Consider the following 21,299-nt stretch of genomic DNA (forward strand, 5'->3'; position numbering starts at 1 on the left):
CCAACCCCCGAAAAAAAAAAAAAATCTGTTCATCATATAAAGTGTGTGAGAAGTGTGAAAGTTTTGGGAGAATGGACTTTCACTGGAGGGAATTCAGGTTTCATTAAAAATACATTACTTTCTGTTTTGAAGATGATTGTACGTCTTATGGGTTTGAAACGACATGAGGCTGAGTAAATGATGATAGAATTTTTTTTGGGGGGGGGTGAACTATCCCCTGAAATATTCCTTTAATACAGTCAATATGTGCCTTGTAACCCAGTTCCAGTAGTGCAAATTCTTGTATTCTCATTCATTTATACCTCATTACAAACACGAGCAGCAGGCCTCTATACGTGTCATCACACTTTTAATGTTGCACTGGTTCAAGTTATGCATGTTCTATGCCATATGTATATAAATGACTTGTTGTATGTTTATGGGAACTTGTAAGAGGAGATGCTATTTATAATGAGTTTTCTTGGCTTAATGATAGAAAGTGCACAGAATGTTAAAAATGTTTTCATATATTTTAAGACTTGTTCAGTTTAATATGTGCTCTCTACACTCTACAGCATCTCGTGCCATTTTAATATATCAGTATGAATATGTGAAACACTGATTACAGAGCCAGGGATGTGCATATTTCATAGATTTCATCTTTTTGCCACTAAAACGGATGTATAGACGTGACCAAAATCAATCGATACTTTAGAAGTATTAGTATAGACTATTATGCCCCCACTGTGAATTATCAGACTACGGAAGACTATGACTATTAAAGTTGAGTTTTAACAACGTTTTCATGTGCCATAAGTCAATAGACTAAATATATATTTTGTATTGTTTCTTATATTCCTGTATATAAAATCAGAAATAATTAAAAACCTCTAGAAATGTCAATCTACTATCCTTAAATATGTTTCTGATGCTTGGTTGTCACATTTATTCAACATATTCAAGGGATATGAACCCACATGAATAAACTGCCTCTACACTGAAGTGTTTCTAATTATTTTATGGATCTAGGCTGAAAAAAATACATTGGAATTTTGCTAGGAGGTATAAAATGAAAGTGGTTATTGTCCCTACTAGAAGCTTTTTGTGTGTGTGTGTGTGTGTGTGTGTGTGTGTGTGTGTGTGTTTGTGTGTTTAAATGCCAGTAAATCAATTGGCCTCACCAAAACTTTAATACTTCAGAAATCTGAATATTTTTTGGCAGAACATCATCTGTGACATTTGTCATTTAACTTGCTTGAGTAACTCAAAATACTCCTTGTTTGCAAATAGGGCTGGCGGCTGCTCCTTCCACCATTTATGATTAGTGTATCCAAAAATGTTCTAATTTAAACCACAGGAACTGAATGGTGTTTCATCCGCTGTGCATCATGTGACCTGAGTTTTAATCACACAGTAGGCTGCTCTCAGGGCATTTTGGGTCCACATCCCCCCAGTAAGGCAGAATGAAGGGCAAGTCAGCCACTCGCCTCTCAAGAAGTGTCCATAAATGCTCTGCCACAAACTGGTTTCCTTTATTAGAAAGATGCAGTCCATCCGAAAGATACACTGAGAAATCCTGAGGGGGAAAACGCATTTGTTAATATTCGTTATTTTCATTTCAATGTTCATTTACAGCAGTATGTGCCAGCATGTGCGTCACCTGTCCATCTTTTTGCATGAGTGTCCAGAGATCCAGAACATCCACACCAGACTGTCCTGCAGCCTGAACGCAGGCCTGCGCATACTGACCAGCCACAGAGTTCAACCGATTCAAAGCTGAACCTGATGAAAATCATATTCAATGTGTGTGAGAGAGACACTTTGTAATTAAATACTAGATTACTGCTTGCTACACAGTCTATACGGCCAAATGTGTTTTTAAATAGAATGAGAAACGGCAAGCAATATGCAGCGATACACGTTTCATATGTTTTGCATGTTCAATTAAGTGATCTGGATATTTTGCATTTTTAATACTGTACAAGATTCGAGTAAAACGTATTAACTGGTGTCCAATTACATAATTCAAGAAACAGATGCTAAAAATGTGGCTGATATTACTTGCATGTCGGTATGAAAATAATGCATGGTAAATGTATTGAAATTACCTTTTTCACCATTTACAATAAAACTAGAAAAGTTGCATGTACAAAATTTGGCAGATGTTGTACAATTACAATAGAATATATGATTCCATTTACAGCGAAAACACCTGGTGCACGTTCTTTATTCATGATTTTTGGAAGTAGGGTATTTTTCCTTAAGTTTTTGTAGAATAAGTATACTTCACTGTCTACATATGTTAAGTGTACAACAGTACACTGTATCCCACAATGCAAAACACTCAATTTACTCTAAGCACTGAATTTACTGCAAAAAGCACTAGTGTCCAGCATGCAGTACACTAGTATTGAACACGACCTAAAGTCAGGAGGTGTGTCACCTTTTAGCAAGCACTCTTTCTCCCAGGCGGATTCTTGAAGTGGTGGTGGTGTGATGAAGATGATCTTGTCACTGGACACTCCTATAGACACCAGATATCTGACAATGTCCTTCAAATTCTCGGAGAACTCCTGGAGATGCACGTGCTGCGCGGGGTTCTTGTCTGTAAACAAAAACTATTGTAAGTCTCCGCCGCGGTTGTTTAGCAATGATGCACAACACACGTGACATAGTCTTACCTTCCAAAGCACAATCATTAGCGCCAAAGAAGACAGTCACAGCCGCAATAGGAGCATCAGAAATGGGCACAATGCGAGGAAGCACAATCTTAGCCCACCTTGTGTTGTATCCCGACAAGCCCCTGTTTACCACGTCGCATTTTCTAATAAATCAAAGAAATGATAAAATCATCCGCTGCGGCGGTGTGAATACAATGATGCATATCCGTGTGCTGTCATGAACTCTCTACCTCTCGAGTTTATGAGAGATTTCACATCCCCATCCGTTCGCTTGAAAGGCAAACTGAAACAAAAACAACGCATGTTACAGTAAGTATTAAAACCCAAATGGCACAGTGACTCAAAATGTTACCTGTGTTATTGAGTCGCCGAAGAGAATGATTTGAGGCCATACAACTTTCTTCAAAGTCGACATTGTAACAGCAACACCTGACGACTTCACAATTCACCTCAGACTGCGAGGAAGAAGCAGCAATGCATTAGCGGTGCTTCGTTCGTAAATGATTCGGAGTTCAAATCTTTGAATCATTTTCTTCCACGTACCGAATCCTTTCTCGTTCACTGAACTCAACGGCTCTGTCTGAACTGTGTCACAGTAGAAGCGCGTGACTGCTTTGCTTTCAAAGACACGCGAGCCGACGGCTGTCTTCAGAACAACTGCTTACTGTTTAATAAGTAAATACATAATACAGCTTAGCCACCTACGAATTTATGTATTAATTAATTAATTAATACAGCTTATAGTTAGTAAGCTGATGTTCTGTCCATTCTTAATTCATTAGCCACTTGCCACTTGCCACTTAAAAATATTAGTATGTGCAGTATTTTTAGTAAGTAGAAGTAAGTTGATATCCATTCCAAACTTACTAGCGTGCGTCCCCTTTAAGAGGTGCAGGGTGGAGCCATACAGGAAGTGAAGTGTCAACGCACGTCTCGCCAAAGCAGAGAGAGAGAGAGAGCTACCGACCGCCGCTTTGATGAACCATATTAATAATTATTACAGCCCTACACTGCTGCATATTGATCTCAAAATAGAGGTATGCCCAGTGTGCTTGTTTACCAAGTTCATATTATCCATAGTTATTTATAGAAATGCCAATAAACGACCAAATAACAGCCCTTTGCGTTTGCATTAATCAAGTTAGACGTGGGTCAGGGGTGCTGCTGAATGTTTATCCTAGCAACGGGTTTCCGTTATTTTCCAAGGGGTTTTCATTAACATTGTGCTCGCGGAGAGCTCGTGTCTATTAGTAATCACACACCACGAGCTAGTGCGCGAGCCGAGCGCCTCTCTGTAGATTACTAGAAAGTTACCCAAAGTTTGGCACCATTGTTTTATAGGGGCGTGGGCTCATCTCGAACCCCGAGAACATGTTTGTCCATGCTGTTTCTTAAACTCGTATAAAGGCAGTATTGATATGCAGCGTTATAAGTGTATCTGAACAGAAATACTATAAGGAACCTTGTTAATTGTTCATTACGCCGAGACGGCACTTAATTTAGACTCTTGACTCGTAGTTATTTGTTTCTAAGTCAGTCTTGAGTGTGAATATCATAAAACGATTAATTTAAATGGACATTTTTGAACTAATTCATTGGAATGAATCAAACTTTCCAGCACATTAATGGAAATTGGATAATTACAGTATCATGTAATAAATATAAACAATATTACGACATTTTAGCCAGAAAACTTTCCTATATCTGTATCTAAATTGTTATTATATATATATATGATATATATATATATATATATATATATATATATATATATATATATATATATATATATGACTCTGGAAAATACTATGTAAAAATAGATATATTGATGTCAATTTAGCCCACAGATATAATATATATATATATAGGCCTATATGTTTAAAGCTACATAATATTTGAGAATCCAAAGGTAAAAGGTCATAAATGGTTCTTTAAATAAGGGTCAAATTTCACCTGTATTAAAAAGTTGTATTAAAAATATATATTTTAATAAGTAAATTAAATTATATAATTATAAATTCATTTGCTTGTATGTTTGTATAGATAAATGTCTAAAATCTGGCTCCATTACCAAATAATGAGAATTATCTTTATCAAAAATTATTTTGGAATTTCAAGGCCTGAAAAGTCATACAAATGTTTTGTGGTTTATCTTTATTTCTCTGTTTAATTCTAATTATAGTCTCTAAAATATTTTATTAGCTACATATTGCACGTTATCTTCATTGTTAGAGTCATTTGTACACTATTGGGTATACATTCTTTAAATATTTAGTACCCGCTTTACAGGAAACAACTATGGGTGTGATTTTGATTAACTTAAATGTACACTATGTAACAATTTTTTTATGTAACAAAAGTACATGCATTTTGTGGAAGGACATTGTTTTGGTTGTGCTTGTGCAGATGAATATGATTCTTCCTCATAGAGAAAGAGAGAGAGATTATCCCCACTACTCATAAATAATTTACTATTAGGTTTAAGAGAGATAACCAGTTTAGATTGAAAGAATCTCAGGCTAACTAGCGAAAGACGATACTGTAGTTATATACCCATTAATAGACACTTCATTGAAAATGAAAGCACAGCGCTACAACAACCATAATGAAATGACCCTTCACAATAGATACTGCTTTACAATGCTTGAACTCTGTTAGAGAGTTAAATATGGCAATTTATCTTGTTTAATAAAATACCTTATTCACCTGTTGAGTAATAAAAACAGCATCTCCGCGTTGCTTTTACAGCGTTTCAAATCCCTCAGTTCTCGCCATCTCCGAAAAGCCAGGCCAATGTTGATTCTCGTTTTATCACGAGCTCTGTCTTGTTCTCTTTTGCCAGCAGACTCTCCTCTCACGTTTTGGAACAAGGATTGATGACGATTTATTATTTTTTTTTTTATAAAACTGCATAGTCTACCTTTAAATGGTGCTAAAGCTGATAAATCTCCTCAGACTCTGCTGCCATCTGCTGGTAAGCTGGAGAACTGCAGCACTGGCGTCATGGTGAAGGATGTTTCGAAAGGTCAAGAAGCGCCACAGCAGCAGCAGCTCCCAGAGCAGTGAGGTCAGCACTAAAAGCAAGGTCAGTTCACCAGAAGTAATCGAGCACACACGTCATAAACTAAATGTTGGCTGAATCTCTATTTGCACATTTCTGCTAGGTATAGAAAGCACATACTGCATTAGTTATGCTAAATGACATACTTTTTTAACTGTGAATTGAGCCAGTATACCTGTACTACAATATAATAAAATGGCAGCTTCAAAACAGAGAGTGCAGTGAAAGAGGTCTTAGCCAGTATTAGCTCATAAGGCATGCATGGATTCATACTACAAAAATCCTTAATAAAAAAGTACAATATGCTATGATTTGGGACCTAATAATTTACAAAAGAGTGAATTGGGATTCAGTAATCCACAAAGTTCATTATAAAATGTAATTTCCCTTTTTTCAGTCCGTAGATTCCAGTTTGGGAGGCCTGTCTAGGTCGAGCACAGTCGCCAGTCTTGATACAGACTCCACCAAGAGCTCAGGTTAGTCTTTTAGAACCGCATGCTTGTATATTTTTGACTCCTTAAGAGTTCCTGACCTTGTTGACCCTTCAGGTAACGCTGTGTCTGACACGTGTGCTGAGTTCAGAGTGAAGTATGTGGGAGCCATCGAGAAGCTGCAGTTTAAGATGAGCAAAACCCTCCAGGAGCCTCTAGACCTGATCAACTTCATCGATGCAGCTCAGGTAAGGATCTACAGAAGGGGAAGATGTAACCCCCTTAAAGGTGCAGTGAGCGATTTCTGAGGAACACTGTTGATATTTGAAATCAACCCAAACAAACACACACTCCCTTCATCACTCCGCCCCCAAAATGCACAAACACTCAATGCAAGAGTGGAGGTCTGTTTATTCCAGCTGAAGCAAAGCAAAATAATTATTTTATGAAAAATAAAGTGAAGATGACGAACGAACGAACGACAAGGAAGAACCAAAAATGAGTACAGTACACAAGACTATGTACAAGCAAGAGTATGTTGATAGTCACCAGCAGCACACCGGCTTCAGACAAACAACGACACTCAAAACTGTTCTGTTACTGTAGTTTACATTACAACAGCATATCTTGGTTCTGTGAAACATAGCAAAACCAATGTTACTCCATTCTACGTATGGTGCTGAAAAAATGCATCCTTGGCATCAGTTTTCAGGCCTTAGGTCTCTCCTGTGCTGGAAAGCTTTTCCAATATTACCGCAGTTCCTAAAACTCCTGCCTGATCAAAAGCCTTCTATTTCCAGTGATTTTCCTCTGACCTTTTCTCTTTTGCAATCTCTATTTTTACACTCAAATCTCCCTCTTGCTCACTCTCTCTCCCTCCCCCATCATGAGTGGCCACGCCCCCGACTGCTGATTGGCTAAAATTTTATTTGTGGCGCTCGGTCTGATCCACTTTCAACAGTGTTTCTCAGATATCTTCTCAGACCTTTAATCTAGCGAACTGTATAAAAAATAATAATTAAAAAAGCTGCTTTTTTTTTTGTCTGAAGCTGTTTAAAAACGTAATCTCATGTATTCACTTTAAAGCAAGACGGAAAACTGCCGTTTGTGCCTGGAGATGAGGAAATGATTCTGGGAGTGTCCAAGTATGGAGTTAAAGTGGCCTCATTAGACCAGTGTGTGAGTTGACTCAATGTCATTTTTAACTGTTAATATGAGAGATTTGGCTCTTTTTCTTTTTACACGAAATAAAGGAGCATGTTGAGAGAAGCTTGAAATTCATGTTCACAGAATAATGTGGAACTGCATGTCTTGAAGCCAAACATGCATCTACACCACTATGAAATACAGGATTTCAGTGTAATGGCATGGCTGGGTATCTGATTTGTTATTGATTCTCTCTCTTCTCAGGATGTGCTTCACCGTCACCCGCTCTACCTGATTGTGCGTATGCTTTGCTATGATGATGGTCTGGGTGCTGGAAAGAACCTGCTCGCACTGAAGACCACTGATGCCAAGCAACATGACTGCAGCATCTGGGTGTATCAGTGCAGTAATGCGGTAAGACCTGAAAACAGAGAGCATATAAAGATCTGATAATGTAGCAGAAATATTTGGTATTTCATTATTTATGTATTTGCTCTAAAACGGCTTGATTTTTATTTTATTTTATTTTAAATTAAAGGAACCATAATCTAGAACAAAAAGCTACTCTATTTAAAATTAATTTCTGTGATGCAAAGCTGAATTTTCAGCATCATTACTCCAGTCTTCAGTGTCACATGATCCTTCAGAAATCATTTAATATGCTGATTTGGTGCTCAAGAAACATTTCTTATCAATGTTGAAAACAGTTATGCTGCTCAAAGCTTGGGTAGACAGTTATGGGGAGCAAGCTAGCTTAAAAAAAAAAAAAAAAACACCCTTCGGAGCGTCTCCAAAGCCATACCTCCTCCAAAACTCATGAACGTGCACAGCCAGATCAGAGTCTGCAAAGTGTCAAGTGTTCAGTGTGGTAGTGTACATTAAACTTTGCTATATTCTGTAGCTTTAACACATATTTTTGTGCTCTGCAGGAACAAGCCCAGGCCATCTGTAAAGTCCTGTCCACCTCTTTCGACTGTGCTCTGGCCTCAGAGAAGTCCTGAGGAGTGCTGGGAACGCTCCTGTTCTTCCACCCTCTGGTTCCTTCAGCAGGAGGAGGAAGTCGGTCTGTTTGTGGATGGTGCCCTTTTTAAACAGATATGCTGGAATTTCGTCTCACTTCGATTAATGTTAGTACAGCTGTTCGGTCTTCTCAACCACGTTTACACCATATTCATTAGTCTTACCCAGCATCCTCTTCTCTCAACAACCCCACCCCAACCCAAAAGTCCAAGTTTGGGCTGCGTCTATTTTTGTAACCTAATTTAATCTTATTTAATGTAAATATACAACAACCTCAGAGCACATTTCCCACTATGGGGCGGTGAATCCGTGATTTCTTGTGCTCTAGTGGGATTTGTGTTAAGCGTGGTACATTAATGTCAGTGGAACACAAAGATGCTGTAAAACCCAAACCCCCTGCGCCCTGTATCCTGCACTTCTGAACATGCCCGTCTTCTGTCGTCCTCCAGTGTCCTGGTCCAAGTGGGATCGGATCAGTTAATACGGTACAATAAATCAATGCGAATGTAATGTGGAGTTTCTTCTCGTGTTTTTTTCCTCATCCCCAATAGATGGCAGTGCTCTTTAACCTATTGAGTTATGGACCTCTGTTTTCAAATGATTCATCTTTAATACAAAAACATCCCACAGGCCCCTAACTGACCCCTCAGGAGGTTATGGTCCTTTTATCTGGCAGTTTCACTTAATCTACCTGAATAATGCAACACCTGAAAATAAATTAATTCATGTTTTTTTATTTATTCCAGTTTTCCCATTTATTTGTACATATATGCATATATTTATATATTAGCAACAATGACGTTTATGGTAAACGGATGAATAGAGGTTGTTTTCATCTTAGTTAAAAGTGTACTGTAACAGTCTTATCTAACAAAACGCCAGTCATTATCAGTTTAGCTCTCTGTTTACAATTAAATATGCACAAAGCAAAGTCTACATTTATTTACAATCACAGCCGGCCAGGTGCCGTCCGCATACATTGAGCTGAACGCAGGATAATTACATCCCGTCACTGCCCCGAGTTACAGGTCACTCTGGTCCGAGCTCAATCAAGACTAACATGACTGTAATTAAAAGTTACATAACAGACTCTATTAAGTTGCTCTGCAACCACATCAAACACTCATGACATTAAAAACGCTCCTGCACACAATTACTGATGGATGAGCATTTCAAAGCTTTAGAAAGGATTAAGAGAAGTGTTGTGAGGGAAATATGACATGGGGGATTTTAATTTCCCCTGGAATACAATTGCCGAGTTATTACTGGTACAGGGAACACCCATCTGGCCAACCACAGCTGGGAGATTCAGGGCACATTCTGGTTGGTGGAAATACATATAATTCATATCTCAAACTGACACCTTGGAATCTGTTTAAAATGACAAGGTTTTAGTGCTCTCAAGCTGAAAACTATTCAGTGTATGTTCATGTTCTACACACTGAAGGAAGATAAGAGCTTCACCCAAAAATGAAAATACTGTCATCATTTGCTCACCTGAAGGTGCCATTTTAAACCTGTATGACTTTCTATCTAGCCAGGAAAAATTTGAAGAATGTCAAGAGTTCTTTTTTCAATAATGGCGACAAACCTGTCAAGCTTCAAAAAAAGAAAAATTGTAAATGTGGTCCATGAGACACTGCATTCCAGGTACACTGAACCCATATGTTGACTACAACAGACAAATTAAAGTTGTGTTTGTTTCAAATATGACACGTGTCAAGTCATTGGTTTTTCACGTCGAGGCAGGTTTGATTTTTAGCGAATAACAATGTCTTTCCAATCCAAACCTGTATGACTTTTTTTCTGTGAAACACAAAGGGAGTTATTTTGAGAAATTTCCATGTTCTTCAAAATATCTTCTTTTGTGTTCCACAGAAGAAAGTAAGTTACACAGGTTTGGAACGACATGAGGATGAGTAAATGACAGAATTTCCCTTTGAATATTGGCTGTTCCTCACACAGTTACCACAGGGCTTCAGAAGACTTTGAATATAGTAAATTAATCTTATGGACTTTCATAGTGCCTAACATTAACAGTCCCCATTTTGAAAAAGCACTCTACACATTCTGCTAGTACATGTTCTTTTGCACAGTTTGAAAGAACATGAGGGTGAGTTCATGACCAAATTTTCATTTTTGGTCTATCGCTTTAAGAAAGAACGAGCCAGTTGAGAAATGACAGCGTTCCACAGGCCTCTCAAGGCAAACTGCCTACACACTGAAGGAAGGTCTGCAAAAGATCATTAAAATCAATAAGAGCATCTAAATCAAGACCACAGAAGGACAGCTCAGAATTATAAATATCTATACAGAAATAAACCTTCTTGACGCTCTTCACTGGCTCCTTTCCTCTCCCTGGAGGCCACCGAATGTTCACGAAGACTGTCACAGCGCTCAAAACACCCAGAAGGTACAGAGTCAAGATTTCTTTCATTCAGTCTTCCTGTTCCCAGTCCCTTAGCCAGAACAAAAGCGCTCTTACATCTGTCTGTTTCTCCATCTCTCTCATCCACAGTGCACTTCAGATATTTCCCAGGTGTGAGCGGTGGAACGCCTATTTATACACTCAGCACTGGGGCAGGTAGTGTGAAAATGGGGACATCGGAGCTCCCCCTCCTAGGGCAGACGGCTCGCGTAGCATATTCCTGGCTTAGCACCATTGACGAAGCTATCTTTCCCAACCGAGTCCTCAAAAGTCAGTGATTCTCAGATTATCCTTCTGCCTTTCCTTGCCAGACATGGAATGTGGGCAAATAAGACTATATTCACAGATAATGTGTACTGTACTTCAAAACATTACACTATTTATTGTGTCTAAAAAGGAATAAGGATGTGAATGATCTCAGACTAAAACCTTCATCTTGGTGACATTCTTCTCAGCATTGTGGTCATGATAAATTAAGTCAAAAGTGCATTTATTGCAACAAACTGTCGTTCTGCAACATATCTAGGCCACAAACTTAAAAACTAAAGAAAAATCCAAAGCCCGGGAAGCTTGTTATATTCCAGTGACTGCTCAAGCCAGGTGAGAGCAGGGATTAGTGGAAGCTCAGTGAGGACACAAGCCTCATGACAAAAGGTATAGCGATGATGATGATGATGATGATGATGATGATGATGGTTAGTGAGGACACACAGAGGCAGCGAAGTGCCGTCATCCGTCCAGCTCAGTGTCCGTGATCTCCAGCCCTTCAGTCCATAATGAATTGCACGAATGTGACAGGAAACGCTCCTCTTCTCATTGGCTCTCCCTCAATGTGGCCCAGCTACAAAACAATCAGGAGAAAGTGTGTTAGAAATGTTCCTAAAACTGCATACAGTGCTGAGAGATCATTATACCAATACAACAGATAAAGCTGATTTATCCAGTGTTGTAATTATTAACTGAAAATATTTCAAATGATTTTTGTTAATAGAAATAAGGCTGAAATAAAATGATCAATATTAGATGAAACATTTGGCTTAAAATAACAATTGAAAATTAGAAATGTTGAAAAGTAAAATATGAAGTAAAATATATCAAATAAAAATTAAAGCTAGACAGTAAAAGCACATTGAAACTACTGAAATAATAAACGAAAATGACTTCAAAATTGTAATAAATACCATAATGGTATATAATAATTAATACTAAAATAACACTGGATACATTTTTTTGCACTTTAAAATGTTTCACTTTTCACCAAAAACCTGGCCTATACAGAGTTTTATTACACAAATTATATTAGTGTTGATCTGAGTAATAAAAATGTGCAATGCTGTGTGTAAAAAAACAACAACAAGTGAGGTGGAAATGCAGTTTGAACCCACTGAAGCACATTTATTCATATGTAAATACCACTGAAGTCACACAGGAACACAGAGATTTGGGGATTTGGCTGTACCATTGATGAGCCTCCATGGAGAATGAATGACTAAACACAGCCAGTGGAAACGCAGGCGATTGGCTGAATACAGACTACTTGTTTTCCAGCAAGAGACCCTGAACCAGACCGCGGCCCTCAGTGAGTTTACTTATTAACAACCAGCCAGTAATAGAAAGGGAAATACAGTCAACTCACTTTTCCTCTCTCATACAACTGCTACTATATAAAGTGAGTGATCTACATAGAGTCTAGTGTGCAGCAATCAGGATACTCACCCACCACTCCTGGTCCTCCTCACCATCCACCACGATGACCTCTCCCTCAGAGAACGTCAGCTCGTCTGGATTATCAGCCACACAGTTATACATGGCCTTCACGCGCTTCGGCTTCTGCTTGCCACACACCGATCAGGTTTGGAAACACAAGAACATGTCACTTAGTATCTCATGCACAGTAAATATGTTATGTAAATATGGCATATTAGGCGGTATCCATCATGAATTCACTTGATTCACATGTCTGGAATTTCCTCTAGTGGTTAAACATACCAGGTAGGTTTTCCTGGGCATGTGGGTGGCGGGCAGAGTTTGACCAATGGTGTTTTGGGGGCCTCCAGGAACTTCTTTAGCTGTTTATAAAAATAAACAGGAAATGACATCACTTTCAGAATTGCCTTTTCAATACAATAATGGCCGCAAGCCTTTTATTAAAACAATCAACTTACAGTTAACATGGTTTCTCTGACATCTACCTGGTCTCTCGATGGATCCAGAGCGCATCAGTGTGCTTTTGCTGACAGTTTTGTCCGCACTGCAACCAACAAAAAAGAAGAGATGTGAATATTGTGTTCAGTTCTTGTAATATTGAGTACTAAAAGTAACGATATTTAGACTCAGGTCATGCTCAGATGAGCGCCCTACTTGTGTCGTCCTCTGGCACTGTGTGCGTGAATGAGGACTTGAATAGGAATTAATGACCTGGTAAATCAGAAAGTTCCCTATGGGTATTTTCCACCTCTGCGTCCAGATAAGGACACGCTCACCAAACACTGGAAAAGGTTCCACTCAAGGACTAGCGGCTAACCGCAGCTATAATGAGTCTGTGTTGTCCTATAGGGGAGGACTGTCAGAGTAAAGGGCATGTGTGTGTGTGCATGTGGTCATGGGTTATTTAGTATTCTGACCTTGTAGCCCGGTTGATGTTCTGACCAGGAGGACCGTGTCCAGGTTTGGGTTGTATATTCTTGGCCTCCATCATACTGGCAGTTTTAGTCATAGGAGGGGGAGCACCACTGGGCACAAGAACTGCAGAGACCATCAAATAGATGCAATTATGTTAAACATAAACAGCTCACAATTAATAAAAATAAAAGCACAGATGTTTCAATATTTTATGTTTGACAATATTGGTAGCAGGGGTCCCACACGTGAATTTCCATGACTTTCCAGTTTTCCTTGATTTCTGGATAAAGATGTATATTTTTATATAAAAAAAGGTCACACTTTAGTTGAGGGTCCAATTATTAACTACGACCTCAATAAACTCCTGAATTACTGCTTATTCATAGTAAGATAAATTTATAGGATTAATTAGAAAATTCTACATTTCTGTAATCCACAATATATTTGTCATTATTTTGAATAACTATTTGCCTTTGTTTTGTGTTTTTCTTGTTTTAAAGGTTAAGAATATTTATGTTTTATTTTGTTGCCTGTTTGCAAATAAGAAAAGTATAAATCGAAAAAAATATATATATATTAATATTTTATGAATTTTTATTTCCAATTCCCTTAATTTCCAAATATATATATAGTTTTCCCTTTATGGCCTGTACAGACAAAACTTATATATATATATATATATATATATATATATATATATATATATATATATATATATATATATATATATATATATATATTCTAAAACAAACTAACTAACTAACTAACTTATATATAAAGTTGTTTTTGGAAAACAGAATTTTTTTAAGCCTGATACCTGGTATTGGTTCATGAACATCAATTAGGCTATGTGATAGACAAACTCAACTCACAAACACAGCATAACCTAATTAATATTCATACGTTTAGACACCGCCATGACATCACAACCAGCTGATCTAGGATCAATCAAAGAACAATCTGACTCCAATCTAATCTTAACACAAAGCACCACATGACACAGAAGCGCTCTGCCTCGAGCAAAAGTTCATCCACTCATTCATGTACAGCCAACTCACGGGAAGTGGATGTGACCCGTAAGGGGGGCGCTGGGGGGTGCATGTTGGGGGGGTCAGAGGAAGATCTCTGCCTGCCGGTCAGATCTAGGGAGCCAGGCTTCCAACCGGGCGATCCCTGAGCCATTCCAGCAAGACCAGACGGCTGTACTGTGGGAAGGAGAAGAGAAGACGAAAAAAAGATTAAATGTGAGATGAAAAGAGAGGACAGCGCTTTTGTTAACTCTTTTTCTGGACTTTGGTCCTGCTCCAGACCTGCAGAGATCCATTATGCATCTAATTTCATTAGTGTCTTTAAGAAAACCGCTCATTGTGAAGTATGTACCAGAGGGACTCAAAACTATGGGATTCACTTCAAAGCCTCACTCATCTTGTTCTAACACAGAAATCAGTGTCTTTTTTTATCCAAGTGAAACTCTAACAGACAAATTCCACCAATCTCCTGTTTACTGGCATCACCCTTATGTCATCTTAACAGACCTGTAAGTCCTTATGAACATTTCTGAAAGCGTTTGAAAGACGGACAGCGTTTGAGCTCATAACGGCTCCCTGTCCGGAGACTTTGGGAGCGCACATATAGGTCAGAATCTTCACACGGCCGTTGCCATGGAGCTCTGCAGTGTAACTGGGTGAGGGTGAGAATACAAGAACAGGTCAAAGAGATTTCTGCCATTTTAAGACCTGACATTTGTGAGGCTAAAAATACAGCAGCCAGATGTGGCCTGAAAGTGATCAAACAGAATTAATGACTCGTTGAATCATTTCCTTTTGTTGTATGTTTAATATATTTTTCATTCACAATTATAAATATTAAGAAAGTGGATCCAGCAATGATTTAAAAAAAAATGTATGCTAGACATTTTATATACACTTACCGGCCACATTATTAGGTACACCTATTCAACTGCCCGTTAACACAAATATCTAATCCAGCAAATCAATGCATTTAGACATGGTCAAGACGATCTGCTGAAGTTCAAACTGAATGTCAGAATGGGGAAGAAACTTGATTTAAGTGACTTTAAACGTGGCATGGTTGTTGTTTGGGCTGGTCTGAGTATATCAGAAACTGATCTACTGGGATTTTCACGCACAACCATCTCTAAGGTTTACAGAGAATGGTCAGAAAAAGAGAACATATCCAGTGAACGGCAGTTTTGGTGGTGAAAATGCATTGTTGATGCCAGAGGTCAGAGGAGAATGGCCAGATTGGTTCAGCTGATAGAAAGGCAACAGTAACTCAAATAACCACTAGTTACAACCGAGGTCTGCAGAAGAGCATCTCTGAACACACAACACACCGAACCTTGAAGCAGAACGACTTCAGCAGCTGAACACACACCAGGTGCCACTCCTGTCAACGAAGAACAGGAAACTGAGGGACAATTCACACTGGCTCACCAAAATGGGATAGTAGAAAAAAAACGCCTGGTCTGGTTCAGAATTTGGAGTAAACAACATGATAGCATGGATATTTCCGGCAGGATAATGCACCATGTCACAAAGCTCAAATCATCTCAAACTGGTTTCTTGAACATGACAATGAGTTCACTATACTCAAAGAGCTTGCACAGTCACCAGATCGCAATCAGGATATTAACATCATTGAAGTGCAGCCGACAAATCTGCAGCAACTGTGTGACGCCATCATGTCAATATGGACCAAAATCTCTGAGGAATGTTTCCAGCTCCTTGCTGAATCTATGCCACAAAGAATTAAGGCAGTTCTGAAGGCAAAAGGGTCTATTTCTTCTCTCAGTCAAGTGTTTTTTCTTTTATCTGAGTGAAATGTAAAGTACCTAAATTTCGGGGTGGTAGAGGTGGAGCAGAGGTGGACATGGTGACTGGTGAGTTGGTGTTGATAATGGTCCCATAGGTCTCGTTGTTGACCAGGTTGGGCACGAACCGCTGCTTGTCTTTGACCATGTCTCGAGCGTCTCGTGCCAGGCTGGCCGGACTGGGCTGAAGGGAGTTACTGCCCGGTGTGTAGCAGCTGATGGGCCTCTCGTCCCGCCGGTGAGGACTGGACTGTAGACACAAAGGTCATAAGTGGGACTGGGTAAACACATTGAATATAAAAAAAAAATATAAAAAAAAATAAAAAAAAATCACAACAAAGATTTTGCAAGCAAAACAAAAATTAATCAACATTTTAACTATTGAGATGATTACAAAGCACTTATTATTTGGTCAATTTAATATTTGGACATTGGCAAAATATGCGATTTGAAATGCGGAATCAGTTCAAACTATCTAAGCGAACTTATTAAAAATAATCCAATATAATTCTTTATTGTGTTAATTTAGTTAAAACAGCATTGAAAACATGCCTTGATTTTTACTATATTTTAATCTACTCTGCAACAATAACTATTTGATTGAAAATTAAATATTACTAAATATCTACACACACTAAATTAGGCATTAGCTAATACTTAATATCTACACACAAATAAATTTGTCATGCAAAATCTAAAGCATGCAACCAAAAATACTTCTCCTTAATGAGTTTTTCCTCACCTTCTCATCCAGATCTTCATCACTCTCGTCCAGGTCTTCATGCTGAAGTCTCCACTCGTACTCCACATGCACATGAGCATTGAACTTCCCTGCAAGTGCCTGGTTCAGCTAAAAGAGAGACAAGCATACAATAAACAACATCTTACCATCTAGGCCAGTTATCTCGCAAATTAAACTACAAGAACTTTGTATGTACAACATGACAGCTCACCAGTTCCTCACACTGCAGGTGTTTGAGTCGCCTGGCGATGTCAAGCGGGGTCTCGCCAGCCTCGTTAGCTAAACATACACAGAAACACATTTCAAGAGGAGGAGACACTGGTTTGATACATTTCAGAAAGTACCACAGTCGCCAAGCCGGAAAGAATGAGGTTCCCAACACATTCTGTACTCTTGGCTTCCTGTGCTGAATTTGACTTTACAGACAAGACAAAGCCAAGTCGATCCAGACAGCTTGCTCACAAAAGACGCTGGCAGAGATCTGAGAGAGGAGATTCCCTGGCACAGATTCACCCACCCACATACACACACACACGCAGAACCGCTAGGCCACATATGACTCCCTGTTATCTTTTCTTCCCATTCTTGGTGGACAGATTGTTAATGACAGGACAACAGAATAACAAATCACTACACTAACTTTTCCCAGCAGTCAAAATAAGGACCCTGGGAATCCTCAGAGACATCATGAAAGGGATCCCGTCAGTATGTCACACCCAAACTTCCTGTTTCAACAGGGACTACAGGAGATTTGATTTGCTGCATACCGATGTCTATAGAGGCTTTTCCTCTCAGCAGAAGTTTGAGACACTCGCTGTTGTCCGTCAGGCAGCAGTAATGCAGCGCTGTACTTCCTTTAGCCGTTTGCTTATCCAAGTTTAAACTGAGGGGAGAAACACACAATTTTGCCTGTTTAGAAAACATTAAATCTCACATTTCCATTCCAGGCACAGCTATAATTGCCTCTTTAACATTCAAAACCAGCACTTTTAAACAGCTTTGGTCAAATCAATGACAAAAAAGCAGTTCATTCAGATTTAGCTGGGTAGCATCAGTCAGCACTTGGTCAGCAAAGAAGGGAAATAAACTCGGGAAAGGTGTTTTCCAGCCTCTGCTCGGCTGTCTGAGTCTTGCCTGTTCTGGGTGAGGAAGTCTATGATGTGAAGGGAGGTTCTGTCCACCAGTCTCACGGCCAGATGAAGGGCGGTCTCACCTTGTTCCTACCACACCAAACAAACAAACAACATGACATTTATACAGTAGCTTGGGTTTGTGAAGGAGTTTCGCATATTCTCCCTGTGTCTGGGTTATGTTTCCTCTGGGTTCTCCGGTTTCCCCCAATAGTAGGTGTGAATGCGTCACAGAGTCTGACACAAACCCAAGTCACATAATGGGCAGGGTTGGGGAAAGACCATTCATGAAAATTCATGGACATCACGCATGAGTCGGATACGACTGAAATGTTTAATGAATAATGATGATGATTCATGTGAAACTTAAATATTTATTATACTCAAAAGCACACAGATTTTCACACAAGCAATGTATTAGATAAATCCACATAAAAAAATAAAATAAAATAAAATACTGTAATTTAATAATAAATGAGTAAGGGACCACATTTAAATTCAAAACACAAGTACATTTTTTTATTAATTATTTTTATTTATTTATTAATGAAGTAATTTTATATTATATAAAATAATACCAAAATAAAAATTATATTATATGATTACCATGGTAAATGTTTTAAAGGAAATAACTGAATAACTCTTATCAAATCCGAGGAAAGATAGTAACAGACTCACATGGCCATTGGCCAGAGGAATCGGCTCCATTAGGTCGACCCCCTCAGCGTACACCTGAATGAGAGAGAAAATATCCCGGGCCTTCACGGCATCACAGAGCGTGTGCAGTTTCGACAACGCGTCAGGGCACTTCTTACGAGCAAACCGCTTCTCTGTGTACTTGGCCATGATGAAGTCTTTCCTCGCCTGCCTGAGGCATTAAAAGGAAATTAAACAAGAATGAATTTGCAACAAAATACAACATCAGTGATCACAAATTCCCAAAGAGAAACTTTGGCTTACATGTCACTGGCTGGGTTTGGTTTGATCACGTCTTCTGCCGTCAGACAAGCTTCCATGATCTCATTAAATCCAGCATTCCCCACGTTCTTGGCCAGCTAAACACCACAACACACAGATGCATGCAAACACACGCATAGAATCAAAACAAAACTAATTGCATTTAGCAACTCTAAAGTACCAACAAAACCATTTACTCAGGGTCCATTTGATCTGTTTTGTTAATTCATAATATCCCAATCAGCCAAACAATGTCTCTTGGCACTCAATCAGAGACCCGAGGCTTTTTCACTGTGGCTAATAGTTCTGCAGTCTTGTGTAATTGTTTTAATGATCCTAAATTGCTGGCCAAAAAAGCTTTGGGCTGAAATCATGCGTGTGGAATAACTCCCAAAGAGCCCAAGTGATTTAAGCAAACCCTATAAAAATTTCAAGAATGAAGGCTGAATTTAAAGAATCCAGCATAAACTAAATAAATAAACCCAATATTAGGCTAACAGCAGCAGTGCTGGGGAATCTGTGGAATCAAAGATCAAGCACTAACCAAGAGCTCGGAGGTGCTGAGAACATCCAGTGTTAGAGACTGGATTCTGGAGTAGTGCACACCCAACTCCCGGTGGATCCCTGAACATTCGATACAAGTCAGGATGCCCAGGTTGGTGGAGAGCCACGTGGGACCTGAGGGAGAATGAGAGAGGAAAAAATGCTTTAACAGAAGCTGTCAATCAAGAATGTGTAACGTCGAAATGGAATTTAAAAGATGAAACAGCTAATCCTCATTTCCCACAATGAATGTCAAATAGAGCTTTATGATCAATTATGCAAATTGCTGGAGCGAGCAGTTAGCACACATACTCTAGAATCTGAATCTACTGTAGCTTGCAACATTTCTTGATCCCAAAATATCCAGAGGTGTTTTGGGAAAGGTAAAAAAAAAAAAAAAAATCCATAATAATGATGATGATGATGATGATGATGATGATAATAATAATAACAAATTAACGTTATAATATTAATTAGAATAATAAACAAATGTTGTTGATATCACTGTTATATTACATTATTATATTTTATAAATTGATCAAATTAATTTTAGATAATGAGGTACTTTTGGGAAATAAACAAATAAAATTACATTATATAATAATAATAATAGTAAATTATTATTATTATTATTATTATATTAATTCGAATTTAAAATTTTACCATATTACCATATTCAATTTAATTATATAGTATATTTGTATTATTTTTGCTGCATTTATTATTCTTATTAAAACATAATAATAATGAATACATTAAAAGTATTGTTATCATTATTGTTTTTGATTATTATCTTTAATAAATGTATTAAATTAATAATTATGTTATTGTTGTATTCGTTATTTTTAATTAATGTAATTTTTAATAAATATTAAATGCTGCTCTTATCATCATAATTTTAAAATTACATTATATTTAATAAATCAATAAAATTATATAATAAATAGATAAATAAATGTTGTTATTACTAGCATTATTGAAATACATTATTATATGTAATAAATTAATTAAATTGTATACTTATTTTTATTGCTGCATTCATTATTAAACAACAATAATAATTATAATAATAATGTGAGAATAAAGACAGATGAAGTTCAGCCTTATTGTGGCAGTTTCTTTTTCTTCTTCTTTTCTGACAGGTTGTTTTGTTACGCAGGTCTTTTCTTTCCTGATAGGTCCAAACAGAGCAGCATATGCAAATTCAATCATTTTATCAGAGTTCCTTTACTACCAACTTCCGCTTTGTTCTTCCTGTGAGACAATTCAAAACAGCCCCCCTCCCTCTTTCTCCACTTCCTCCTTCCTGTCGATGTCCAGGTTACTCACCGGGAGCTCCACAGTCACAGCAGACGTCGTTCCCCGCCATCCGCTTGACCTCACCCAGGATGGCCTTGGTCAGCTCCTGCACAATGTTGTTCTCGCCCACATGCTGGTCTCCCTTAAAGGCGTTGTTGAGCGCCTCCTCCTTGCTGTTCTGCAGAACTGAGATCCATCTGAGAAGAGAAGAGACGTGCATAGTTAACGCAAAAGCTGCAGTATTTTGTTGTTGAGTTACTCTAGAGAATGTCATATGACAGGTTTCAGGACATGACAAGGACGCACAGCACACACAAACACACTTACATTTGACACTCTGGCTCATCCTCTGCCTGGAAATGATACGTTCTGTCATCTAAGAGTGAAAGAAAAAGAGAAAGACTGTGTTAGATCAAAGGACAAATAG

General features: G+C 38.3%; 3 protein-coding genes across 3 annotated transcripts in view; 1 reads left to right on the plus strand and 2 right to left on the minus strand.

Moving 5' to 3' along the window:
• Nucleotides 1–203: 203 nt before the first annotated feature.
• iah1 (isoamyl acetate hydrolyzing esterase 1 (putative)) lies at nt 204–3,427 on the minus strand. Its single transcript, XM_082143345.1, has 7 exons — nt 3,204–3,427; nt 3,013–3,115; nt 2,891–2,943; nt 2,661–2,803; nt 2,423–2,584; nt 1,640–1,761; nt 204–1,555 (listed from the first exon to the last, which is right to left on the minus strand). The coding sequence occupies exons 2-7, from the start codon at nt 3,073–3,075 to the stop codon at nt 1,382–1,384; spliced, it is 717 nt and encodes a 238-aa protein (XP_081999471.1). The 5' UTR covers nt 3,076–3,115; nt 3,204–3,427; the 3' UTR covers nt 204–1,381.
• Nucleotides 3,428–3,549: 122 nt separating this feature from the next.
• itgb1bp1 (integrin beta 1 binding protein 1) lies at nt 3,550–8,828 on the plus strand. The gene is made up of 7 exons (XM_082143359.1): nt 3,550–3,697; nt 5,616–5,745; nt 6,119–6,197; nt 6,270–6,400; nt 7,239–7,331; nt 7,563–7,712; nt 8,228–8,828. The coding sequence occupies exons 2-7, from the start codon at nt 5,674–5,676 to the stop codon at nt 8,297–8,299; spliced, it is 597 nt and encodes a 198-aa protein (XP_081999485.1). The 5' UTR covers nt 3,550–3,697; nt 5,616–5,673; the 3' UTR covers nt 8,300–8,828.
• A 208-nt stretch (nt 8,829–9,036) lies between these two features.
• asap2a (ArfGAP with SH3 domain, ankyrin repeat and PH domain 2a) overlaps nt 9,037–21,299 on the minus strand; it is a 59,678-nt gene continuing 47,415 nt past the window's right edge. Inside the window, exons 13-28 of the mRNA XM_082143216.1 lie at nt 21,200–21,248; nt 20,903–21,069; nt 19,575–19,708; nt 19,034–19,128; nt 18,752–18,941; nt 18,078–18,163; nt 17,711–17,826; nt 17,155–17,222; nt 16,944–17,051; nt 16,223–16,451; nt 14,427–14,573; nt 13,371–13,491; nt 12,912–12,997; nt 12,736–12,815; nt 12,463–12,576; nt 9,037–11,587 (exon numbers count right to left, since the gene is read on the minus strand). Coding sequence (XP_081999342.1) covers nt 11,513–11,587; nt 12,463–12,576; nt 12,736–12,815; nt 12,912–12,997; nt 13,371–13,491; nt 14,427–14,573; nt 16,223–16,451; nt 16,944–17,051; nt 17,155–17,222; nt 17,711–17,826; nt 18,078–18,163; nt 18,752–18,941; nt 19,034–19,128; nt 19,575–19,708; nt 20,903–21,069; nt 21,200–21,248 — 1,865 coding nt within the window. The 3' untranslated portion in view covers nt 9,037–11,512. The remainder of the gene's footprint in view (nt 11,588–12,462; nt 12,577–12,735; nt 12,816–12,911; nt 12,998–13,370; nt 13,492–14,426; nt 14,574–16,222; nt 16,452–16,943; nt 17,052–17,154; nt 17,223–17,710; nt 17,827–18,077; nt 18,164–18,751; nt 18,942–19,033; nt 19,129–19,574; nt 19,709–20,902; nt 21,070–21,199; nt 21,249–21,299) is intronic.

Source organism: Leuciscus leuciscus (genome assembly GCF_965113295.1).
Source record: "Leuciscus leuciscus genome assembly, chromosome: 17".
Lineage (NCBI taxonomy): Eukaryota > Metazoa > Chordata > Actinopteri > Cypriniformes > Leuciscidae > Leuciscus > Leuciscus leuciscus.

Excerpts from the sequence above, each read along its gene's own strand:
- itgb1bp1 (XM_082143359.1), top strand. The coding sequence starts at position 5,674 with ATGTTTCGAAAGGTCAAGAAGCGCCACAGCAGCAGCAGCTCCCAGAGC. Across the intron at positions 5,746-6,118 it reads AGGTCAGCACTAAAAGCAAG|TCCGTAGATTCCAGTTTGGG; the intron begins GTCAGTTCACCA and ends CCCTTTTTTCAG. Across the intron at positions 6,198-6,269 it reads AGACTCCACCAAGAGCTCAG|GTAACGCTGTGTCTGACACG; the intron begins GTTAGTCTTTTA and ends TTGACCCTTCAG.
- iah1 (XM_082143345.1), bottom strand. The coding sequence starts at position 3,075 with ATGTCGACTTTGAAGAAAGTTGTATGGCCTCAAATCATTCTCTTCGGC. Across the intron at positions 2,804-2,890 it reads ATCTCTCATAAACTCGAGAG|AAAATGCGACGTGGTAAACA; the intron begins GTAGAGAGTTCA and ends TTGATTTATTAG. Across the intron at positions 1,556-1,639 it reads TCATGCAAAAAGATGGACAG|GATTTCTCAGTGTATCTTTC; the intron begins GTGACGCACATG and ends TTTCCCCCTCAG.